The 25,175-nt window shown below is 40.4% G+C and overlaps 2 protein-coding genes across 2 annotated transcripts in view; both read left to right on the top strand.

Annotated features, from left to right (window-relative positions):
- The window catches only part of LOC118217138, a 43,303-nt gene extending 23,675 nt beyond the window's left edge, over window positions 1–19,628 (top strand). The window contains exons 25-43 of the mRNA XM_035398953.1: window positions 882–1,170; window positions 4,204–4,352; window positions 4,602–4,970; window positions 5,321–5,449; window positions 7,406–7,555; window positions 7,646–7,786; window positions 7,903–7,940; window positions 8,036–8,116; window positions 8,425–8,608; window positions 9,080–9,187; window positions 9,316–9,491; window positions 11,329–11,496; window positions 11,586–11,786; window positions 14,054–14,289; window positions 14,521–14,587; window positions 16,622–16,713; window positions 17,079–17,238; window positions 17,374–17,457; window positions 18,090–19,628. Of these exons, the coding sequence (XP_035254844.1) occupies window positions 882–1,170; window positions 4,204–4,352; window positions 4,602–4,970; window positions 5,321–5,449; window positions 7,406–7,555; window positions 7,646–7,786; window positions 7,903–7,940; window positions 8,036–8,116; window positions 8,425–8,608; window positions 9,080–9,187; window positions 9,316–9,491; window positions 11,329–11,496; window positions 11,586–11,786; window positions 14,054–14,289; window positions 14,521–14,587; window positions 16,622–16,713; window positions 17,079–17,238; window positions 17,374–17,457; window positions 18,090–18,146 (2,879 nt within the window). The 3' untranslated portion in view covers window positions 18,147–19,628. The remainder of the gene's footprint in view (window positions 1–881; window positions 1,171–4,203; window positions 4,353–4,601; window positions 4,971–5,320; window positions 5,450–7,405; window positions 7,556–7,645; window positions 7,787–7,902; window positions 7,941–8,035; window positions 8,117–8,424; window positions 8,609–9,079; window positions 9,188–9,315; window positions 9,492–11,328; window positions 11,497–11,585; window positions 11,787–14,053; window positions 14,290–14,520; window positions 14,588–16,621; window positions 16,714–17,078; window positions 17,239–17,373; window positions 17,458–18,089) is intronic.
- A 1,911-nt stretch (window positions 19,629–21,539) lies between these two features.
- The window catches only part of LOC118216877 (adhesion G protein-coupled receptor E3-like), a 42,886-nt gene continuing 39,250 nt past the window's right edge, over window positions 21,540–25,175 (top strand). Inside the window, exons 1-2 of the mRNA XM_035398465.1 lie at window positions 21,540–21,840; window positions 22,282–22,326. Of these exons, the coding sequence (XP_035254356.1) occupies window positions 21,810–21,840; window positions 22,282–22,326 (76 nt within the window). The 5' untranslated portion in view covers window positions 21,540–21,809. The remainder of the gene's footprint in view (window positions 21,841–22,281; window positions 22,327–25,175) is intronic.

Raw genomic sequence — 25,175 nt, 5'->3', positions numbered from 1 at the left:
AATGGTATTATGTGGCAGAATCATGTCCTCCGTCTGGTTTTGCATGATGTGTGACTCTTTTCTTCAACATTCCTGTGGAAATGCATCTTATGAGTTGCAATTACAATCATTATATTTCTGTATACCTAACTTTCCTGTTTAGGCAATGCTTTACCATGTTGAGATTTACATGCTTATTGAAAATGCCAATAATTTTTGGTGATCCAATTTTTAAAATAAGTATTTACACTAGCCAGTGCCTGTTTAAGCATAAATTAAATCGTGATCATAAATCATTGTCCCCTTTTGGTTTTTCTCTGACTGTTTATATTAAATTGAAATGAGTCTATTGTCTACCCATTAAAACCTTAGCTTAACTGTGTTTATACAATCAAAGTTTGGCAGTAAAGTAGCAATTGTCCCCCACCTGATGAAATTTGTGACACTGCATCACTGGTGGGGGACAACATGTTTTCCATTTACTTGTTTTTTCTGTGTGTTTATATCTTTAAATGCTGGGCCTATTTATCTCCAAGTTACTAGATGAACAAGTTACAAGATTAACAAAATTAATTAAATTGCATGATATGCAATGTGCCAGTTGGATATTAGTTTATTCTCATATCATTGGCCTTAACATTGTTTGCGTCCATGTTTCATGTTCTCCACACTTCTCTGTATCAGTGTATTTTTGTTTTCACACTGACGACCACCTCATAATTAATTCTTAACACTATGCGTGTAATCTGTTTTACATAATGTCGCTACAAAAATCAAGTCACTGTAATCAGTCCAAGATACTTTTTGAAATATGCTAAAAGTATATTTGCAAGTAATCTGCTCAACACTGCCTGTCTGGAAAATTCAGTAATTAGGTTTTATTTTCCCCTTTTCCTTTCCAGAAGAAAATGTCGCCATAGGTAAAATGGCCAATCAGACATCCACACTTGGTGACTATGGTCCATACAGAGCGATTGATGGGAACCGCAATGGAGACCTTGTTTACGGCGGCTCCTGCTCCACCACAAATGATAATGAGATGAGACCCTGGTGGAGAGTTGACCTGTTTAATGTTCACAATATCTCCTCCGTGATTGTGACGAACAGATGGGACTGCTGTCCTGAAAGACTCAACGGAGCAGAGATTCGTATTGGAAACTCCCTGGTAGACAATGGCAACAGTAATCCATTGTGAGGGAACAGTACTCCACTCTTATTCAGCACACGCACACACACAAACACACCCACATACTATATCAGATTTTCAGTGGGTCAAAAGTTTGCATACACTTTGTTAGTATTTAGTGGCATTGCCTTTTAATTGCTTAACTTGAATCAAACGCTTTAGATAGCCTTCGACCAGCTTCTCACAATACTTTGACGGAATTTTTGCCCATTCCTCCTGACAGAACTGGTGTAACTCAGTCAGGTTTGTGGGCCTTCTTGCTCGGGCATGCTTTTTCAGTTCAGTCCACAAAATTTCTATGGAATTCAGGTCAGGGCTGTGTGCTGGCCACTCCAGTACTCTCTTTCACTTTGTTATCTTTAAGCCATTTTGTTACAACTTTGGAGGTATGTTTAGGATCATTTTCCTGCTGGAAGACCCAATTGCGACCAAGTTTTAACTTTCTAGCTGATGTCTTGAGGTGTTGCTTCAGTATTTCTAAATAATCTTCCTTCCTCATGATGCCATCTATTTTCTGAAGTGCACCAGTCCCTTTTTCGGCAAAACACCCCCACAACATGATGCTGCCTCCCCCATGCTTCACAGTTGGACTGGTGTTCTTTGCATTTAAAGCCTCACCCTTTTTCCTCCATATATAGCGCTGATCATTATGACCAAACAGTTCAATTTTTGTTTCATCTGACCAGAGAACACTCCTCCAAAAGCCTAGGTCTTCGTGCTGGTGATCACCTGCAAACTTCATTCTGGATTTTTTATTCTGGATTTTTTATGCCGGGCTTCTAGTAGGCCACAGGCTTTCAGGCCATGGTGATGTAGGATTCTCTTAATGGTAGATGTAGATACTTTGGTACCTGATGCCTCCAATTCCTTAACCAGTTATTTTGTTTTTGTCTTGGGGTTCAGTTGAACCTTTTGGACCAAAGTTTGTTCAGCTCTGGGAGTTAATTTGTGCCTCCATCCTGAACAGTGCAGTGTCTGTGTGGTCCAAAGATTTTTATATTTGCGTACAATTGTTTGTACAGATGCTTGTGGTACCTTCAATTGTTTGGAAATTGCTACCAAGGAGGAACCGAACTTGTGGAAGTCCACAATTTTTTTTTCCCTGGCTGAGTTGCTTGGATTTTCCCATGGTGTCAAGGGCAAAAATGCAGTGGCTCTAAAGGTAGGCCCTTAAATACAGCCACAGGCGCCAATTAACTCCAAATTAACTCCTAACTGGCCAATCAGAAGCTTCTAAAAAGTAATTACATCAATTTCTGGAATCTTCCAGTCTGTTTAAAGAGACAGTATTCTTGGTGTATGTAAACTTTTGACCGACTGGAATTCTGATATAGTGAATTAAAGCTGACTTTAATCTCTAATTTAATCATTTTACAATTACCTCTGATGTGAACAAAGTAGATGCCTTCATTGACTTGCCAAAAGAAATGTATGGTAACATGAAATATGCGGAGTTGTGAAAAACTGAGTTTGAACACCTTTAGCGTTGGTGTATGTACATACACGCAAACAGGCACATCCTCGCATATGCACACACACGCACACCCGAGCACAGGCGCTTAGATGCACGTACACACGCTTACAGCTACACATGCATAAACACACAATATTATTCAGCAGACAGTCATATCCAGAGAGACTTACATGAAAATATACCTGTGAGAAAAAGTTCTAATTACCTAGAATCCTGCATTAATTGATCCTAAAATATGGTCTACATCACAATAGTAGATAAACACGATCTGATTCAGCAAATAACACCCAAACAATTGTACTTTCTCATGTTTTCATTGAATGCATGGTTTAATCACGGTCTAGGTTGGTAAAAAGAATGCGATTTAGTAGCAGTGACCTCAACCAAACTGTGGAGGGGTGGTGTGGTTAGGGCGCCATCTGCGGGCGGAGAGGGAGCGGTTTAGCCGACACTGCAACCCAGGTGTGTGCAATCACAATTAATTGCTAATTGTTTATATGCTCTGCCTGCAGTGAGACCGGGGCGCTGGAATGAGGTGCTCGCGGGAGCAATGCAGAGTGCTTCCTTATCGTGTGTGTTTTGTTTTGATTTGGTTTGTTTTGTTTTAGTTTTTGTTTGTGTATGTACGGCCTTTAACCGAGCGCAATAAAAGCCGCGTGCGTCCGAGAACAGAGGACCGTGTGGTTTGTGGGGAAAAGGGCTGTGACCCTTGTCACACAAACATTTCCTGTAACTGCTGATCAGAGTGCAGGACACCTGAACACAGACGTTTGCAAGTTCAAGAGATGTCTACAGATCCGTAGCAGTCACCCTAGGGCTCTTTGTCACCTATAGCAAAGCATAGTATGGCATGCTCTTGCTGTTAGCTGGACTCCCACTCCACTGGAGTGTAGCACTGGTACTAAATTAGTTATTCTAATTTTTTAAAATTTTATTTCCGTTTGTGCACTATTTTCCTGACTGTGGATGGATGGAGGCCCATGTCTTTAAAAGTGGTTTTGTTGCCCTCCCCACTCTTATGAGCCTCAATAACCCTTCTCCTGAGGCTCTCTCAGGGTATGTTTCAATTTAACAGCTCTCTGTTGTGAAGAGCAGACTGTTAGTAACCTGACTTTGTGGGGTTGTTACATAGGGTTGGGAGGTTCTAACCTACACCTGAATGTCATCTCATTGATTTGAATGTGACCCCAATTATCTACTGTCATAAAAGCCATTATCCTATAGGCTCACATACCTTTTCCAAACACGACTGTGATGATTTAAACGATGTGTTCTATGAACGCACAAAAAAGTATGACTGTATGTTATTTGTCTAATCGGATTGTGTTTCTGTTATTTTTAATTAAATGAAGGTCAGAAGCAGTTAATGCCGGAATCCAGGTAATTCCAAAGGCTTCACAAACCTTTCATTACAAATGTACATGGATGAACGCACACACATACACAATGCTGTGCATAAACAAAAACACATGAAAGTGGAACATTACCTTCCTTTTGATAGGTGCAATAAATCAGTACTTACTGAATTGCTGCGCATGTAATTATTATACCTTTGATTTTGCAGGTGCGCTCAGATTCCCAGCATCCCTGGAGGGTGGGCTGTAACATATAACTGTCCTGGGATGCTGGGGCGATATGTTACCATTTCACTCAACCGAACAGGAACTTTAAGTCTGTGTGAAGTAGAGGTCTACGGCCGTGTTGTTCATGAAGGTACAAAGTACCACCAAATATGTACATTGACTTTTAAAGCTATTATAATTAATATTTACCTCCTAAAAAAAGTTTGAGTTGGGGATATACCAGTTTCCCACAGGAGGGTCACTCTTTTGACTTCAGATTTCTACTGCTATGAAAGACTGTGCCACTCTGAAATATGTCCATGCTTGTAGTGGGCTAAGAAAGCTAGATTTTAAAAAAAGTAAATAAAAATGTTTTTTGTTTTTATTCTGTCTCATGCAGATGTTTGTGGAAATCCGATTTCGCTGCTGGGACTCTTTCGCAACATTGACTACTCTTACACCGGATTCCCAGGTTTTCCGCGTTGCGATTCTGCTTGGGCCGGAAGGTGGGTGCGTTTCCAGGGGATCGTTGGGGATGTTATACCCGAATCCTGTGTTGGAGCGTGCTGCTCTGGTTCACTTTCCTCCGCTTACCTGGGGTTCACTCACCCACAACTGGGGGAGGACATCAAACAGGGCACCACACTTATCAGGTCATCAGTGAACTGCCTTGCCTCCATTGTCGTGGGGATGCGAGTTCTGGCTTGTCCCGGAGGGTACTACGTTTACCGTCTGCCGCCTGTACTGTGTCCAGTTACCTTCGCTGTTCGTGAGTATCAGCCTTTACATTATTGCACCATAGCTCCCCTGACCCGCTTTACATATCCTTTTATTTCATATCCTTGGACTTCCTTTTTCTATAATGTTATAAGTATAGGTGTGCAAAAATAAAGAGAAAGATATCTAGTGGTACCTACATCGTGATGATACAGCATTTATGGTATTCCTGAGAGTAACACTGTTCTCCAATGTTGTGTGTCACTCTGGATAAGGGCTTCTGCTAAGTGATTGTAATTTAATGTGATGAAATATACTACACATTATAACATAGGCAAAATTACTGACAAAACCCAAGGGCAGTCACTCACTACTGATTGTGTGGGGGCGGCATGTTCCCAGGTCACAGCAACTGTACCTCAACCTCCTGTGGGCCAAACGCGGTGTGTACCAGTGATGGAGGCTGTGTCTGCGTTCCAGGATATGGGGTACCTGTGAATGCCCTGCCAACTCCAGAGTCTCTCTGTTTTGGTAAGTATGCTCATTCAGTGAATCTATAATACAATTTTAGCTGTTTAAACAATGTTGTGAATTGCCAATTGTCAGTGCAGTGCCCTCAGGAGATGTCTGAAAATAATCAGAAGAATGATCGCAGTCAGTTTGCATTGTTGTAGCAGAGACCGGGGGCGTAGTGCACCCAAAACTTATGAGGAGGCACAGACTCAAACAAAATGTGGACAGTTTATGTCCTTCCCAGCATGCATTGGGCAAGAGGCTGAAATACGCCCTGGACAGGTTGCCAATCCATCACAGGGCACACACACACTATTCATTCACATAATCTTACCTAGGGGCAATTTAAGCAGCCCAGTTAATCCAATCTGCGTGTCTTTGGACTGTGTGAGGAAACCAGAGAATTTGTTTTGTTCAATCATTTGTTTCCCCGAGAGCGAGAGAGGCCAAAAGTGGCGTAGGTCTGCTTTCCTCGAAAAGTAGCTCATTTCTCCTTGGTTCACTGACTTGGTTCTCCATGTTGCAGTTGCAATGACGATAAGTTCAGGAAAACAATGGACAAAAAAGCCGAAGTCAAGCGCAGCATCGGCGCCCTAGTTTCTCTGAAGACCCCTGTGACAACATTAGCTAGCAGCTAGATACCTAAACTAGAAAAGATTAGACTATTTGACCAGTAATGATGTAAAGTTGCTAATAACTACAGTAGCTACATTTGGGACTGAAGAAAACTGAGCTAGAAAGCCTACTGCCAAATGTGATTTCACATCACCGATTTGCAGGGCTTTTCATAGAATTTTTTAAGCGACTTTCACTTGGTCATTAATCATACCCAAAACCCAAACTTTAAAATCTGCTCCTGTTGTCGTGTTTATTTGGTTTGTAGTATTGCAGTGTGCCGCGCTTCATTTTATTCCCATCACTGATAGATTTTTAACCATTCTGTCATTTTCCATGTGTTCTCAATAAGCTGTTAAACTAGTCCAGATTTTCAGGTCATTTCCAGGTTTTCCGTGACGCGTGTTAACGCCAAGCAAGTAAACCACCTGGGTGGAAGGGCAGTAGCCACCAGAAACTAATTTTACAAACAAGAAAAAACCATTAATTGAACTAACTAAATAGGCTATTTCCCAAAGGGAACCAAAAGATTTTTTCCCCCATTGTCGCTCGATTACAGAAAGGGACTAATCAAACTCACCTCTCTAATTTGCCACTCGACACTAATCGGGTAAACAGAGAGATCCTTGATGAAAACCTGTACTAGAGCATTCAGGACCTCAGACTGGGGCAAAGGTTCACCTTTTAACAGGATAACTACCCTAAGCACACAGCCAAGGCAATGCAGGAGTGGCTTCGGGACAAGTCTGTGAATGTCCCTGAGTGGCCCAGCTAGAGCTCGGGCTTGAACCCAATCGAACATCTCTGGAGAGGCGTGAAAATAGCTGTGCAGCAACGCTCCCCATCCAACCTGACAGGGCTTGAGAGGTTCATCAGAGATGAATTGGTAGAAATTCCCCAAATACAGGTGTGCCAACTTGTAGCGTCATACTCAAGAAGACTTGAGGCTGTAATCGCTGCCAAAGGTGCCTCAATCAAGTATGAGTAAAGAGTCTGAATATTTATTTAAATGTGAGTTTAAAAAAAAATTCACAAACTTTTTAAAAAATCGGTTTTCATTTTACCATTATGGGGTATTGTGTGTAGATAGATGAGAATAAAAATGAATTTAATGCATTTTATAATAAGACTGTAATGTAACAAAATGTGGTAAAGAGAAGGGGTCGGAATACTTTCTGAATGCACTGTATAATTCATCTACTTTTCTACTGTACCTAATCAGAGTGGGAATGTTTTCCTGTAACTGGAAGTGTGTAAAACAGAAGATTAAAATAATCTCTTTAGTGAATGGGAAAATAGTTTGGAAGTGATCTCATATTAGATGATAACCATCATATCTTTGTCATCCATCATCCACAGATATTGATGAGTGTGAGAATGACCCAGTCATCTGTGGCCCCAACGCTGACTGCATCAACACTCCTGGGAGTTACACCTGCACCTGTCACGAGGGGTACAGTTTACAAATTATGCCAGGCTCCATAGCCAGCACCTCAAATCCCTGTGAAGGTCAGAGCATCCCAAAAGCTGCCAGGATTGTGAATGGATACAGGTTAGCTGATAGTGTGTGATATTGAGCATATGGCTTGTGTCTTGCAGATGTGGATGAGTGTGTCCAAAACCCATGTGGCATCAACACAGATTGCTACAACACTGTAGGAAGCTTCTACTGCGTCTGCAAGGAAGGGTACATTTCCTCTACTGGATTGATCTGGGTGTCTGGGACTAGTGTGTGCCAAAGTAAGTGGTGGACGGACTGAATTGTGAGTATTTTTGAGTTCATGAGCCTTCTGAAGTTCCCTTTTTTCAGTATTTAGATTCTCTGCCACTCATCTCTCAATAATCTCCCTCTTTAGGTACAGAGGAATTTCTTGCCTCTCTAACTCCTCCAGAGGTAAGCTGGTATCTGAAGAAAACCTGATTGTGGAGCAGACAGTAAAGGATAGTGCCAGATACAGAAGGCCACTATTTCGCCTTCTTTCTTCACAGGGACAGACACGTGAGATGTTCTTCCTAAACAATATCAACAAGGATTTGGAGGGCAACCCTGATCTTGTTCTGCCTGAGGAGGTTTGTACTTGTTCTGACTTGTTCTGACTGAGAAGGTTTGTACCCCCCTCCCAACACCAATCAATTTGTCAGAATATTGTCAAAATAATAATTGAATGTTATTGTTATTGGTGTCATCTGAAAGGAGAAGATCATGGCAGTTTTGTAGAACCTTGAACATTTAATATGCTGGAGTTAAATCTGGAATATCCATCTGTATAAGGGCCAAAGTGTACTGGGAGTATACTGCATGTGTTGATCTGTATATTCTTGCTGCTAAGTTCTCCCCTGATTTAATGTCTGTTAACTGTTTTCTTTGACTCCCTCAGACAGTGACTGCTGTCCTGAGCACGACCCTCTCTGTCACAGGTGTCATAGAGCCAAAAGATGGCAACTCGGAGACAGCCAACGTCGTCCTAAAAGTCTCAGAGGGGCTGGTGTCCTCCCTTGTTGAGCCCGAATCTCAGAGAAATAATACGGTGTCTCAGAGAACTGTGCAGACAGCAGCTGTAGGTAGGAGTCACTGGGGGGTCTATATAGCATGTTTAGTTATAAAAAACCTGGTTTTGTCCCAGCCTGGATTCTGAGTCACAGACCAGTCCTCCACATGTTTGGGAGAATGTCTGCCAGAGCGGATTTACCTGAAGGGTGTAATGCCAACCACCCTTTCCTTTCCCTATGCAGTCCTCCAGCTGAGCTGCTTGGTCATTGTGTTGAAGACTTTATTTGCTGGCATGCCACAGGTGTCCATTCCATGAGGCAGACATTCTTGCCACCTGAATCCATCTTAATCTGAGTAATGCTACAACCAACTAATTACTTCCAACAACAGCTAGCACTGACATGGTCAGGATTGAGTATCTGACGGCAGGGTGAATCACACAGTAAAATACCAGATGCCCAACTTTTAGCACAAAATAAGTTTAGTCTAAAAGTATAAGTTATCTTGTGCTTGGTGATGATGTTTTTATTGTCATCTCACAGAAATGAATTTAGTGAGCCTTAGCGGGAATGCTACTGAGACGCCTGCTCTCCTTGCCAAGGGAAACATGATGACAATCAATCTTGCAGCTGTTGCTAAAAATAACAACGGTAAGAGCTGATGATTTAAGGTGATGATGATGATGTCAGATTTATTTTGATGGTAATGCTGATGATAGCAAAATTGCCTGTGGTGATGAAGATGGTGATGGAAGATGACCAGTGTCTCTCTGGCCCAGGATCCGCTTCTGCTGTTCTGATGTCAATTGATGGGATGGAGAAGTTCATGAGTCCCAGCTTCTTCAAAAGTGAAAATATCACAGAGATGTATTCTGACATCATCACTGCCACATTGCCTAAGACAAGGCACAAGGAGCTCCCTGAGCCTGTCAACTTCACTATGCACCACAAAAAGGTACAGAACTGGGCCTGATACAGTATAGGAGAGAACTAATTGCAAGCCTTTCATGGTGTTGTGTTCAGTAATTTCCAAGCCACCTTTGAGAAAATCAGAAATCACCTTTTGTTCCTTCCTCCCAAATGCAATACATGTGCATCCTTGCTCATTAGATTTATACAGTGAAACCTGCTTTGGTGTTCACCTTTGTATAATGGCCACCTGTCCATGTTGTTTACCTTTTGGTATTCCCTTTCACTTTTCTCTGTATTATACACGGTGTCAGACATGTAAGTCACCAATTGGCCGTTCCCAGCCATAGGAAGCTTCAAAGTGCTCAGCCAGCATGGCCTGGACATAAGACAGAGCAGGAACTGGGGGGTTACTATCTGAGGTGTGCATCTGTGCATCTGCGTGTGTGTGTGTGTGTGTGTGTCAGAGAGGGTGTCCATGCCCCTGCCTCATCCTCTTTTGTTTACCAGTTAAAATATGCTGCTTTCCTTTACTTTCCCGTTTAGTCAAAAAATTTGGGCACCCCTGTTCAAAATGCCTTTTACAATTAATATCTAATTGAAGAGAAGCTATTCTGATCTCTAAATGTTACAAAGATAAATGTGACAGATTTCTTCTTTCTGTTAAAGCAAGATTAATTTTTTAAAATTTTTTTCACAGTTTCAAAATAATAAAAACAGGAAAAAGACCCTGTGCAAATGTTTGGGAACCCTGTTCGTTAGTACTTTGTAACTGCTCCTCGGGCAACTATAACAACTTGCAAACACTTCCTGTAGCCAGCAAGAGTCCTTCGATTCTTGCTTCAGGAATTGCTCTCCATTCCTCGTGGCAGAACAGTTCTAGCGCATTCACGACATGTTTCGAGGTGTCCTTTGGATCATTGTTTTGCTGGAATACCCAACCTCTGTTCAACTTCAATGTCTGGACTGACTTTCGAACATTAGCCTCTAGAATTTCTTGATATTTGGTGGAATCCATTCTTCCTTCCACCTGCACAATATTTCCTATGCTCCCAGCTGCCACACAACCCCAAAGCATAATGGATCCACCTCCATGCTTGACAGTTGGCAAAGTGTTCTTCTCTACAAATGCTTCACCTTTTTTCTCCAAATAAAACATATCTTCTTAGGTTGTGGCCAAAAAGTTCCGTTTTAGTTTTGTCAGTCAAAAACACATTCTTCCAAAAGGTGCTTCTCAAGGTTTTCTTTTGCATTCTTCAGACGCAAAAGGTCTCATGTTTAATATTGTATCATTTAGAGTTCAGGTTTGCTTTCAATCATTTAGAGATTAATTGTAACAGACATTTAACCCAGGAGTGCCCAAATTTTCATGAGCCAGTGTCACTGACAAGACTGCATAAAATTCGAAGTGATTAGAAAAGTTGATGGAGGAAAAAGTGCTCTGAAAATTGCTGGGGAAATGGGTTTCGTCATACACGAATACAGAGAAACCTGCCATAGGGGTCACCTTCGTATGGCTGTCACCTGCACATGATAGCCAGTTTTCATTACTCCTCTGGGTGGCTGCCTTCGACAGGTTTCACTGTATTACATTAATTTAGTGGATCCTCTTACCCAGAGAAACTCATGATACAATGTAAGTGCCAGACCTGGCTTACCTCATTCTTAGATCAGCAAGTACCTATGTAACATTACTAATGCACAAATGTAAATCAACTACAGTATGCAACCCATATATAAAACTGGTAAGTATATGTTTGTGTAACATCACTAAAACACTAATGTAAATTAGCCACACATGAACCAAAATCTTCCTCTTTCTCTCTCCCACACACTGTGCTCTGATACACTGCTGAGCTGTGTCCTTTTCTTGTCCTGATCAGGAGACATTCCAGGCTGGGCTGGTTACCTGTGCGTACTGGAAGGAAAATGGGAATGAGACACACTGGTCAGTGGAGGGGTGCACAGCCTCCTTCTCCAATGAGAACTACACTGTATGCAGCTGTACCCACCTCTCCACCTTCGCCCTCCTCCTGCAGACGGGGGAACCGGTAGGGTGTACCTCGGTGCTGCTAAGATAGACATGAATGAGCACATGACTAGGTACTTGGACTGAGATAAGCTCTGTGTGTCTCTTCAGGAAGAGGATAATTCCCTGCTGGAGATGGTGGACCTGTTCTGTATGTGTGTGGGTCTGGCCTTCCTCGCCCTCGCCATCCTCACTTTCCTACTGTGCACATGGAACCCTAAGGTCAACAACACCGCCCGCCTCCACCTCTGCATCTGCCTCTTCTTGGGTCACCTGCTCTTCCTGGTGGGCGTGTCTCGCACGGAGAATGCGGTAAGAATCTGAGAATATGAGCTGACCAGTGACCAGACATATACGGGCAACAACCCATGTCGACAAATGACTTAAATGAAGGCCTCGTTTAATAATCATCATCACTATGATTACAATATGAACAAATTGAAGCATAAACTGCATCAGTCTTAGGCTGGGGCTTGTATCATGGAGCAGGATTTCTGAGTTAGCTGGATAACTGCACTGAGTAAAACCTCAAACTGCAGTCCATGTTCTGGATTTGGGGGAGTTTCAGGTTTTAGTCCGTGCAGTTGTAAATCAAACTCAGTGTTCCTATAGTACTTCGAGATACAGGCACCTGCTCTGGCTCATCGCTTAGAAGCAAAATTTCAACAGCATTTCAGTGTATGCACTGGGACTCGGAAATAATATGTAGCCTAAGTACTTCGGCTGGCCAAAAATTAAAGAAGCCAATGTTCAAGCATTTCATTACATTACATTACATTATAGGCATTTAGCTGACGCTCTTATCCAGAGCGACTTACAACAGTGTAACCAAACTCAGGATCAAGTCCACTTAAGTCCATTTCATTACTGGATGGTTTTCTTCCTTTTTTGTTTGTTTTTGTGTGGCAGATTTGTACCAGATTCATTTTTGTCTGTCTTGTTGTAGGCAGGTAACACTAGCTGGCTAGCAGACACAACCACTGGTCTCACATGTTTTCGATGGCCACAGAAAAAAAACAATACGGCAGCCCCAGAGGGTCATTGCGTTGTCCTAACTGTCCCACTTATAACAATGCAAAGGAAAAGTGAGTCCATGTTAAAGATGGGATGCATTTTAACATAAGGTCTGATAAAAAAATTAAAATAATCCGTAGGCCTATTTTTTATCGCAAATGATACACCATGTTACATGTCAGCATTCAATAAACACAAATAAATGTTTTTCATGAATTAGACCTGAGAATCTATGTTTGGATACATAGGGGCTACCCTATTTCAACATCAGCTCTGATAATAAAAAACATTGGCCTGCATGTTATTATAATGCAAATGATGCACAATGTTTTTCATGACCTGAGAATCTATGTTTTGGTAGTGTGGGTATTCAGGGGCCCCCTATGGCAGCTCATATGGGTGTGCCACACCCACGACACCCCCGCTAATTCTGCTTCTGATCCAAACTATAATGTTTAAAAAAAAAAAATCTGGTTTTTAACTCATTGCATTATTTCAAAGACAAGTCTCTGGTACTCAGCAAATGAAAAACCTGGATACTCCACACATTTTCCCAAAAAGTTTTTAACGTCCCTTAAATTTTAAAAACTGTCTTCTCTATCAGAAGAATTTCCAGTACAATATCCATTCTATTAAACAAAGGGTTCTCCACCCTGGTCCTGGAGAACCGCAGGACCCGTCGGGGTTCTCTACCCTGGTCCTGTGTTCTGAGTGAACAGCTGTTATCATTTGTGACCCTAATGATTTGGCATCAGCTCTTTATTGCCTAAATGTTTTTGCATGTAAGTGACTCTGGATTAGCATGTTCTATGTTAAATGTGAATGCAAATTTCATGTAATTCATAAGTGTATACCCACACACAAACTAACCTCCCTGCAGTTGTATGAGGTAAGAAGGTGTGCATGGTTGTGTGTGCGTGTGCGTGTGCACGTGCACGTGCGCGTGTGTGTGCGTGTGCACGTGTGCCATGCTTCCATGGAAATTCAATTTATTACTTGCATATTATTTGAAAATTCTGTGCATTCTATTGTTTGCAATGCAAATCATTCTTTAGGGAGAAAAGAATTTACATTACACAATCATTTAGCAGATGCACTTATCCAGAGCACCTTACAGTGTAAGAGAAACAAAAATGCATTTCCTGGATTAATATAAGCAATGGTGCCAGACCTGGCTAACGAGAGAGTGAAAATGCACTGTTAATAAGCCACTAGTGCTACTTAACTGCTAATCAAGAAACAAAGTACAAATTGTAAATACATACAGACTATATCCATAACAAGTCCAAACAAGAAGAACACAAAACCATAAAAATACACTCCACCATTCTACAGATTTTTTAAAATATTTTTTTACTAAGTAAGTTTGAAATACCTTTTAGTTTCATAAGCTATATTTCTCTTTGGGGTAGCTTGGCTGTAGTTCACCTACTTTCAGTGTGAAGTAATTGGTAGTTTGTACAACCATGCTTTCGGATTAGTTGCCCCAACAGTGGGTATAGTATGCAGACATTGCTAACATATGTGAGCATATGGATTTGATTAGTCTCCTCTGGCTCCCCCAGGTGGTGTGTGCAGTCATTGCAGGCTTGTTGCACTTCATCTTCCTGGCGGGCTTTGTGTGGATGTTGCTGGAGACTGTGCAGCTGTTCCTGCTGGTCAGAAGCCTGACCAAAGTAAAGGTCATCCAGAAGGAGGGGCTGAAGACACTGTACCTCCTGCTGATTGGCTACGGAGCTCCCATGGTGGTGGTGGGAGTGTCTGCAGCAGTGTTTTCAGGAGGTTATGGCAGCAAAGACGCGTACGTTGTTTTCCCCTCTTTGTGATAGAGATCATCTGATTGTGCCAGAAAAACTACATTGGGACCAGGTTCTTAAAAAAGTCAAGTGTTCCTTTATCAGCATATTTAGTGGCCTATGCAGGTCATAACTGGTGGAGGTAAAAGGTTATAGGTGAACTGGCTTCTGGGCTGTTCACAGGAAACAGTATGGGGACACTGTCATCAGGATCTGAATTTGTCTTTTGATTTCAGTTGCTGGTTAAAACAAGAAAAAAATTTCCGTTGGAGTTTTATTGGCCCAGTGGCTGCTATTCTCGCAGTAAGTACTTGGTGTACTCTGTTTACTCTTCAATACTTACAATATTTAGTTTATTTTAGTTAGCCAAAAATATTGCATTATATAGGCCACTTGCCACAGCTCATAGTCTGGAATTACAACGGGAAATAAAATGCAAATAAAAACAGAAAGCAGTAATTTGTAAATTTACTTTAACGTTTATTCAAACAAAAACAGTATAAAGACAAGGTATTTAATGTTTTACCTAATTAGCTTCATTGTTTTTTGAAGATATATGTTTATTATGAAATTTATGCCTGCAACACGTTCCAAAAAAGTTTGGACAGAGGCTATTTAGATCTAATAACAATGTGACAAATTGAAATATCACAGTGATGTGATACAGGTGATGTTAAACCGGTGAGGCAATCGTTTTATAGTATATAAGGAGCCTCCAAGAAAGACCTAGTCCTTTATGAGCAAGAATGGGTCGAGGCTTCCCAATTTGCAACAGATGCGTCAGCGAAAGATTCAGCACTTTGAGAACAATGTTCCCCAAAAAACAAATCGGTAGGATTTTGGGCATTTCACCCTCTAAAGTGCACAACATAATTGAAAGATTCAAGGAATCCGGTCAAAAAAAGGGCAAGGCCGAAAACCACTTCTGAATACACGTGATCTTCGATCCCTCAGACGTCACTGTCTTAAAAGTCGTCATGCGTCTGTAATGGACATGACGTGGGCTCGGGAATACTTGGGTGAACCTTTGTCAGTCAACACCGTTCGCCACTACATCTACAGATGCAAGTTAAGCCTTTTGTTATGCAAAGCAGAAGCCATACGTCAACACTGTCCAGAAGCGCCGCCGACTTCTCTGGGCTCGGTCTCATCTGAAATGGACAGTAGCACAGTGGAAGCGTGTTTTGTGGTCCGACGAGTCAACATTTCAAATAGTTTTTGGACAAAACAGCTGTCGTGTCCTCCGGGCCAAAGAGGAAAAGGACCATCCAAGCTGTTGTCAACATCAGGTCCAAAAGCCAGCGTCTGTCATGGCATGGGGGTGTTTCAGTGCCCATGGCATGGGTAACTTGCACATCGGTGAGGGCACCATTAATGCAGAAAGATACGTACAAATTTTGGAGCAACATATGCTGCCATCCAGATGCTGTCTTCTCTACTTTCCAGAAGGACAACGCCAAACCACATTCTGCCCAGATTACAAGTGCATGGCTGCGTAAGCAGAGAGTGCGGGTGCTAGATTGGCCCGCCAGCAGTCCTGACCTGTCTCGGATTCAGAATGTGTGGTGCATTATGAAGCGCAAAATATGGCAATAAAGGCCCTGTACAATTGCACAGCTGAAGACCTGCATAATGAAAGAATGGGGGGAAATTCTGCTTGCTAATCTTACCCAACTGGTGTATTCAGTGCCCACACACTTAAGTGTTATTAAAAGAAATGGTGATGTTGCACAGTGGTAAACACTCGACTGCCCCAACTTTTTTGGAGCGTGTTGCAGTCATCAGATTTGAAATGAGTGTATATTTTCAAAAAACAATTGAATTCACAAGGTAAAACATCAAATAATGTGCTGTTGTAGTGCTTCAAATATAGTACAGGGTGAATATAATTTACATTATCACTCCTTTTTGTTTTATTAGCATTTTCCATACTGTCCCAACTTTTTGGAATTGGGGTTGTAGTTTGTATTGGCTTGAGTCTGTAGAAATTACTCGAGTCTGTAAAAGAACTGCAAAGACAATACAATTATATAGAATTACATACCAGTGCAGACAATTTGACAGTAACAATAATAGATTGAAAATATTGCTTCATTGGCTGGCTATGTTAATAAATTAGTTTCATGTTGTAGCAAAGCTCACTAAAAGCAATAGACACTAGTGACTCAAAAACACTGGTTCAACCAAACAAGCCTGAAGATTTATAAAGAATATGTATACCAGTAGCAGGAAAATTGGCCTATATGACTGTGGCTACTTGTCAAAACAAAAATTTAATTCTGCAGTTGATTGAGGAGCTGCTGTATAGTATATGTTTCCTTTGTGTAATTTGAACAGCTCAACTTGGTCTCATTTGGTGTGATCCTCTGGAGCCTACAGCCTACGCTAGCCAACATGAAGAGTAACGTTTCCCAGTCAAAAGACACCAGGTGAGTGTGTTCCTGCCTCTGCATGCATGAAACTTCATGGAAGTGTAGGTGTACAAATATATGTTATGAGTTCCTGGTTGCTTCTTGTTTGTTTTTTATTTCATCTGCATAAATAGCTTATTACATTACATTACATTACAGGCATTTAGCAGACGCTCTTATCCAGAGCGACTTACACAACTTTTTACATAGCACTTTACATTGTATCCATTTATACAGCTGGATATATACTGAAGCAATGCAGGTTAAGTACCTTGCTCAAGGGTACAACGGCAGTGTCCTTACCCGGGAATCGAACCTGCGAGCTTATGAATATGGAGACTGAGAGAGAGCTTGAGATCTGTCTGTCATTGTTTTTCTTTCAGACTGATTATCTTCAAAATTGTTGCCCAGTTTTTTGTTTTGGGGTGTGCCTGGATCCTGGGATTTTTCCAGAGCAGCACTTTGTTAAAATACCTCTTCATCGTCCTGAACTCACAGCAGGGCACCTTCATCTTCATCGTTCACTGTCTGCTGAACAAAGAGGTGACTGGACCCTCTCATGCATTGAGACTTTATTTTGCGGTTGATGAAAGGGTTTTTACACAGTGCTAAACATGGGGTAAATGTTAAAATATGGAATGTTTGTGGACACTGCTAATTGGTCCCTGTGTTGCGTAGGTGCGAAAGGAATACAGGAGGTGGTTCTCATGTCTGTGTAGAAAAGAGGGACCGTCAGGAGACAGTGCTACTAAAGACACTGTGGTAAGAGAGTTTTGATGTCAGAAGATCAAAAGGTCAGAGTAACTTTATAGATTTTAAGTATGGACAAAACAAAGGGCTCATGGGGCAACACGGTTGAGCTTGGGGTTTTGTGAAGGTGTGGCAAGGCACTGGCCAACCAAGCTGCCTCACATGTTCCCTCCAACAGGAATTAAACTTACAACCTCAGAGTTACAAGCCCTGTTTACACTACACTGCTGAAAACACTATTCTGTCACACATTTGCCAGCTCAAATTCTCCATTACGCCTTATACGATAGCACTTTAGAATGAGTACAGGTTCTGTCTAAATAATGTAGCCATGAACATGAATATACACATTACTTTTATTTAGCAGATATTTTATTCAGAGTGAATTGTACAGCTCATGTTTTTATATACCATCCATTTTTACAGCTGGATAGGTAGTGAAGCAGTTCAGGTTAAGTACCCTGCTCAAGGGCACAACAATAGAGTCTCAGCTGGGAATCAAACCTGAAATCTGTGATATAAGTTTAGTTCCCTTACCATTACCCTACGCTGCTGACCTAAATGCTGAATGACCAGAAATACATTTACAAAAGTATCAGGGATCACATTATTTTTTAATTAAGTTGTTTTTTCATGTTTTCAAGAATGATGCATCCCAACCCACAAAAGACATGGACAAGGCAGATCACCATCATCGATAAGGAACTGAAAAATTAAAATTTTTATATGGAACTGCAAATACACATTAATTCATAAATACTTTTAAATATATCAAACAATGGATACTGTAGACTGAATTATAGTGAATGAGAATTTCATGAAGTATTTAAAGGTGATGTGTACGTTAAATGTTAAATAGTTTTGTGAAGTTGAACTTGCTTTCATCTTCCTAAACTCTGTTCATAAGCATTTACGTTTTGCAGTTGTGTCTTGAGTGTGGAAATAGGGGCATGTTCCTTAACTGGATAGAATACACAAAATGAGCAGAAGTATGTGGACACCCCTTTGTCTAGGGCTGTTTTTCATTATTTCGGCTAGTTCCCTTAATTCCAGTGAAGGCAATGTTAATACAATGACATTCTAGACAATTCTGTGTTTCCAACTTTGTGGCAACAGTTTGGAGAAGGCCCTTTCATGTTTCAGCATGACAATACCCCCGAACACAGAGCGGGCCCATATGGAAATAGTTTTGTAGAGATTGGTGTGGAAGAACTTGACTGGGCTGCCCAGAGCCCTGACCTCAACCCCATCCAACATGTTTGGGAAAAAATTGGAAAGCCAGCTGTGAACCAGGCCTAATTTCCCAATCAGAGCCAGACCTCACTAATGCTCTTCTGGCTGAATGGAAGCAAATCCCTACAGAAATCCTCCAACATCTTGTATAAAGCCTTCCCGAAAGATTGGAGGTTGTTATAGGCGCAAAGGGTGGACCAACTCCACATTAATGCCCTTAATTTTGGATGATATGTTCGATATCAGGTGTCCACATACTTTTGGCCATGTAGTGCATGTATATAATATGAACATATGAGAGAATTTGATGGACAGATAATAGTTATGAGACAATATTAAATATTAAAATAAAGTCGTATTACATCTTATGTGTACACAGCAGAGAATGGTATGCATAGGCAGACAATTTGGGGAAGCCTTTTTTAAAGAAGGCATTTTACATCTACCTGAATATGTTCCTTGACTGTACCCATGGGAAAAAAGGCCACACATTCAAGAAAATCTCTGAGGTGACATGTCATCCCCTTCCTGAATGAACCCAGCAAAGCAGGTTCGACTGGTGTCTACAGGCAGACAATGCTTTAAGGGTCACCATTTTTTCACATTTAGCAGCTATCAAAATATGTGACATGACAGTATCCATGGAAAATTAATCCACACACTTACCAAAATCTCTCAGGTGACATGTCATCTTATATTTTTACAGGATAAAGCATGCTTGACTGGCCTTACCAGGCAGACAATGTTAAAGGGGTCACCATTTTCAATTTAACATCGACAGAGATATATATAATCATTGTATGATTGTACATAAGTGTTCAATATCAACAAAAACACCCTTTTCATACATAACCCCCTTGTTTGCGTGCAGAGCTTAAAAAAATGAAGTGGAATGTTTGATATCCTCTTTGTGTTTGGAAATATAGCATATGCTTAATAAATTTGAAGTGGCTAACCAAAGCTATTTTGTTTTGACTCGTCTATGTGTTGTGCTGAAACATGTCAAGTAACTACCAACCAACCTTGGTAGAGGTGTAAATGTCCTTGTAAGAAAGCATGTCAGCGGCACTTAGTGTGCCGGCGTAGTTTTTCCCCATAAAACAGCATTTGCGGTTTCATTCGATATGTGAGCTGGCAGAGCGGTAGCCATTTATGGAAACTTTCCCCCGAATTTCGTTTTGCTGCTTTTGCGTTCATGCAAATAATGTGAGTATCGGAAAATGACTTATTTTATTTTGATTACGCATTCGAGTCTGTTAAATGCGTAGTTTCTGGCTTTCATTGGTTTGCTAGTTTTGCACCGCCGGCATTTCTCTTGTAATTGAGAATCACTTGATGTATTTTTGATGGGGTTTATGTTTCATTGTCATTCATCGCGATGCTAACACATGAAAGATTATCGCGATGTTCCATTACATTTGTATTCTTTAAATGCGGTATTTAATGACAATGGCCGTCATCAGTGTATATAAATTGATACTGTGTGAACTATAGCAGCAATGCTAATATTCTGTTTTTCCCTCATGTCAAGTTGCATATTAATTAATTTTCCTTCTGTTTTCTTCTTTATTTTACAGACCACAAACACACAGACACACATGCCTACCCAACCTATCACCGTTGGCGTAATTCTATTAAAATCTAACATTCCCATGTCTTCATGGCAATTGCATTGCACATGTTTTGATGGGAATAAAATATATCACTCCTCTGGAGCCAGATTCATGTTCATATTAACCGCCTCAACCAGTAAATTCAATGTGGAGGTGTATCCCCCTCTGCTACAGTCATCTCTGACAGATGAGCCCTCCTCCTGTATAGGGAGGCCATTGATGAGGTCACTGTCATGGATGATTGTCCTGCCAGAGGTGAACAATCAAGTTTAGTTTCCATCTGTTCTAGTTTGGCAAGGGTAGCTGGTGTTGTTTGGTATTGGACAGGTATGATTCTCAGGTTCTTATTTTCATCCAAGAGCTTGATTATTTTTTCACAAGCCTTGCTCTCTCCAATTATAGGAACGTTCACCTTGCCATAAAATTGAGTAACTTTTGAAAGCACTATTTTCGCACAATCCCATTTTGTTTCATTTGTAGCGTTACCCTTTTTTGGTGGATAGGGACTGCAGTCTTGATGTCAAGATCTCAAACAGTGGATTCAGGGGATGTGAGGGAAGGACCATTGTCCTTCTTTTACTGTCATGAGGTTGTTTCATGGGTCTTCGTTGTTTCCCTATACTCTTACTACTCACTAACGTCACACTCTCCAGCTTCATTTGTCTGAGGTAATTTAGAGAGCCTAACCAAGCTGTTGGGCTGAAGGTCAGTGCTGAATCAGTGAAGCAGGTGTAAAATGTTTCCAGTATTGACTTTGACTTTTTAGTGACATACGTAAGGACCAGTTGCAGGCAATTTAGTAGTTGTTATGTGTAGAAAACACCTGCAATTAAATGATCTTATTCCTCACTGACATCTAGATCGCTCAGGTAAACATTTGCATGGAGATATTTGCATGTGTTTGACCACATTTACAAAGAAAATTTTTTCCCTTTCCCTTTCAACCCCTTTAACTATATTGTAGATCATTGAAGGTATGATTCCCTCCTTTGTTTGCAGATTACTATTTTTGATACTGGTCTGAGGTCACTGCAGTAAGTCTTTGTATTTCACACACACATTAGTGCTGAATACGACACCCCAAATTCTACTTCAATTTATTACACCTATATTTCTTGATTTACTCAATTAAATTTGTTTTGGGTTAATTTGAATGAAACTAAAAGTTTTCACCTGACTAAGCTTAAAAAAAATATAGTACTAAAGTACTAAAGTACTAAATTTTAGATTTAGGTTTATTTCAATGTATACCATTATTTTAACACTGACTGCCAGGCACAATCTGGTGGAAGTTTTACATATGATGAGTGTATGAAGCTTGTTTTGTGAGATGCTCAGATTTGCAGAGCTGTGAAAGGTCGTGCAGGCTGGCATAGACTATCAGTTATCAAAACTTCCTGCCCCCATGTTTGCATAAGATGTTTGGTTTACAAAATAAGCTTTTTTAAGCATGTTCCCTCAGAATTCAGTCAGCACTTCATCTATCAGTCTACCCCTCTCAGCAAAGAACTAGCGAAGATGAACAATGGTCATTTGCCACTGTTACTGGGTGAGTGGAACATGCTCATTAATTAGGTTAGGTACCTTAAATTTTGAATTAAATTATCTTAAATAATCTTTCAGGCTAAAGCATCAGGCAGGTGAGTTAAGATTGTAATCTTGTTTACAGTGCTGGCCTGGTTTGGTTTATAGGTAATCTTTTTCATGCTGTTGTGTATGTATATGTATATGTATGTGTATACATATATATGACGGGTGTCCATATAACACCTAATGTTTAGATATCTGGGTGAGTTTTTAGGTTTTGATTCCTATGTAGGCATTTCCATTGGACCCTTGACCAAGGCACTTAACCTTAACTGTTTCAGTAAATATTCTGGAATGTAAATAGATTGTATGTACGGAATGTAAGCTGTGTAAGAGCATCTACTAAATACCTAAAATGTACTGTAAATATTTTTGTAACCAAGTCGTATTTTTATGTTTTCAGGATTTCTGTTGTCCTTAACAGCCTGTTGCACTTGTGATGAAGAGAGTAAGTAATTCCATGTTTAACTGATATCACACTGCAGCAAACCTCCCTGATTCTACAGAAAATTGCAATAAAGAAACTCCCTGAATAAGATTTAATAAAAGATATTGTCTTTGTTCAAAGCAACGTTTGCACATCTAGGATAAAGTATGCTGTTTTGTTTGTATCATCCATACAAAAGTTTTAGAACGCCTCCATTTTTCCAGTTTTTAGTGAAATTTACGCAGGTGTCTCAATGCACTCTGAAATTAAATCATAGAACAAATAAACAATTGGAGATAAAAATAGAAATCATGGAATCATTCTGTTTAACACAATTTATTCAATTTTTTTTACTCATCAAAGTGGCCACCTTTTGCAGGTATAACAGCTGAACACACTTGTGGCATTCATTCTGCAATGGAAATCAAATATTGTTCGGAAAGATCTTCCCAACACTGTTGCAGAAGTTCCCACAAATGTATTGCACTTGTAGGTTGCTTTGCTTTCACCCTTCTGTCCAGTTTGACCCAAACCAGCTTGATGGGGTTTAAGTCTGGAGACTGTGCTGGCTATTCCATTATTTGAAGGCTACCGTCTTGTTCTTTTCTAAGGTAGTTCTGACATAGCCTGGAGGTATGTTCTGGGTCATTATCTTGCTGTAGGATGAACCCCAGACCAACTAGGCATTGACTAGAGGGTATTACATGGCACTGCAAAATACTGTGGTAGCCCATTTGGTTCAGGGTGCCAGTCACTCTGTGCAAGTCACCAACTCTGGATCCAGCCAGAGCCCCAGACCATCACGCTTCCTCCACCATGTTTGACAGTTGGTGTCACACACTGAGGAACCATCCTTTCACCTACTCAACAGCATACAAAACCCTCCGTGATTAAACAATTTCAAATTTTGATTCATTGGTCCATAAGACCTTCTTCCAGTCTTCAGTAGTCCACTGCCGGTGCTTCATGGCCCAGGCAAGCCTCTTTTTCTTATTTAGCTATTTTAGCAATGGCTTTTGTACTGCCACTAGACCTGTGAAACCTGCAGCTTGAAGTCTTGTCTTCACAGTTGAAACTGAGTCTTGCTTACTTCGACCACTGTTAAACTGTGCTTGAAGCTGATGTCCTGTGAGCCGCCTATCACACAAGCTGTTGACTCACAGAAACTTGTCTTCTGATTCTGTTGTGGCTTTGGGTCTGCCGGACCTCTTCCTGTCAGAGTTTCCTCCAGTTTCTGGAGTGCCTGTCGATGGTGTAGGAAACTGTACTCACTGACACCGTGGCTTGCTTTGCAATTTCTCTAAAGGAAAGACCTACACTTTTAAGGGTTATAATGGTCTGTCTGTCTTTCTTTGTGAATTGCCTTTTTCTCGCCATTATGATAACAATATACTACTTCCTGCTGTGCAATATTGTCCAAATAATGCTTTGGATGGTGTAGTAATACAGTCTGTTCCAACACTGATTTGATACAGCCAGAGGGTTTGTACGTAAGCAACAGAAGTTGGGACACCTGTAGGAATTGTTTTCATCAACTTTCAAGGCTTAATTTACTTCCATTGCTGCAGAAAAGCTGTACGTTGTTAACTCATTACTTGCTCCCTGAAAAAGGCCTTTTTTATAACTGATATTTACATTATTTTTCAGTTTTTGGTAACCCAAACTTTTTTTTAAACCTCTGTAAGTTTACCACTTACCTTTTTTTTACCATTAAAGGGTCATTCACTGGACTTGAACTGCTTAAATTTCAATAAGACTGGAGGTGTTCTAAAACCTTTGACCGGTAGTGTACATAGGGTACAGTGGTACCATGAACCTTATTTTGTGTTCCAAACACAAGAATATTTTGCTTCCTATGGATGAATATTGATCAATGTGCTAATATTACACAGTATTTATGCTAAGATTTCAAAAAAGGCATATTTTTTTTACATAATTTAGTAGATTATATATAATGAACAGAATTGTGTGCATCTCCTTTTCCACAAACCTTGAGTAAAATCTGATGTATTTTGAATGGTGTTATGTGGCAGAATCATGTCCTCCGTCTGGTTTTGCATGATGTGTGACTCGGGCATTTCTTCAACATTCCTGTGCAAATGCATTTAATGAGTTACAATTACAATCATTATATTTCTTCATACCTAACTTTCCTGGTCGGGGAATGCTTTACCATGTTGACATTTACATGCTTATTGAAAATGCCAATAATTTTGGGTGATCCACTTTTTAAAATAAGTATTTGCACGAGCCAATGCCTGTTTAATCATAAATTAAATCATGATCATAAATCATTGTCCCCTTTGGTTTTAACAGCTGACACCTGCAAGTATTTTTCTCCAACTGTTTTGATGAAATTCTAATTTAAATGAGTCTAATGTCTACCCTTTAAAACCTTAGCTTAACTGCTCTTATCATCAAAGTTAGGCAGTAAAATAGCAATTGCAACTTTTTTACTTACTTTTTTATTTTTGTGTGTGTTTCTTTAAATGCCAGACATATTTAAATCCAAGTTACTAGATGAAGTTACAAGAGTAACAAAATAAATTGAATTGCATGATATGCAATGTACCAGTAGGATATTAGTTTACTCTGTCATTGGCCTTAACATTGTTTGCGTCCATGTTTCCCTTTCTCCACACTTCTCTGTATCAGTGTATTTTTATTTTCACACTGACGACCACCTCATAATTATCCTTAATTATGTGGGACTAATTCTGGGCAGATTGCTAAAGGTTACTGAACTTGAAGTGGCAACAGTGACAAATGATAAGTGCTGAAATTCAGGTTTACTGCACAGATAGTGACTTGATTGACAATTTTTCCATGTCCAACTTATTAGCCATGCTTGTACCCAACCTTCCATGTTG

The sequence above is a fragment of the Anguilla anguilla genome, chromosome 17 (assembly GCF_013347855.1).
Source record: "Anguilla anguilla isolate fAngAng1 chromosome 17, fAngAng1.pri, whole genome shotgun sequence".
Lineage (NCBI taxonomy): Eukaryota > Metazoa > Chordata > Actinopteri > Anguilliformes > Anguillidae > Anguilla > Anguilla anguilla.
Note: the sequence above shows the minus strand (reverse complement) of the source record. Positions and strands in the feature narration are given on the sequence as shown.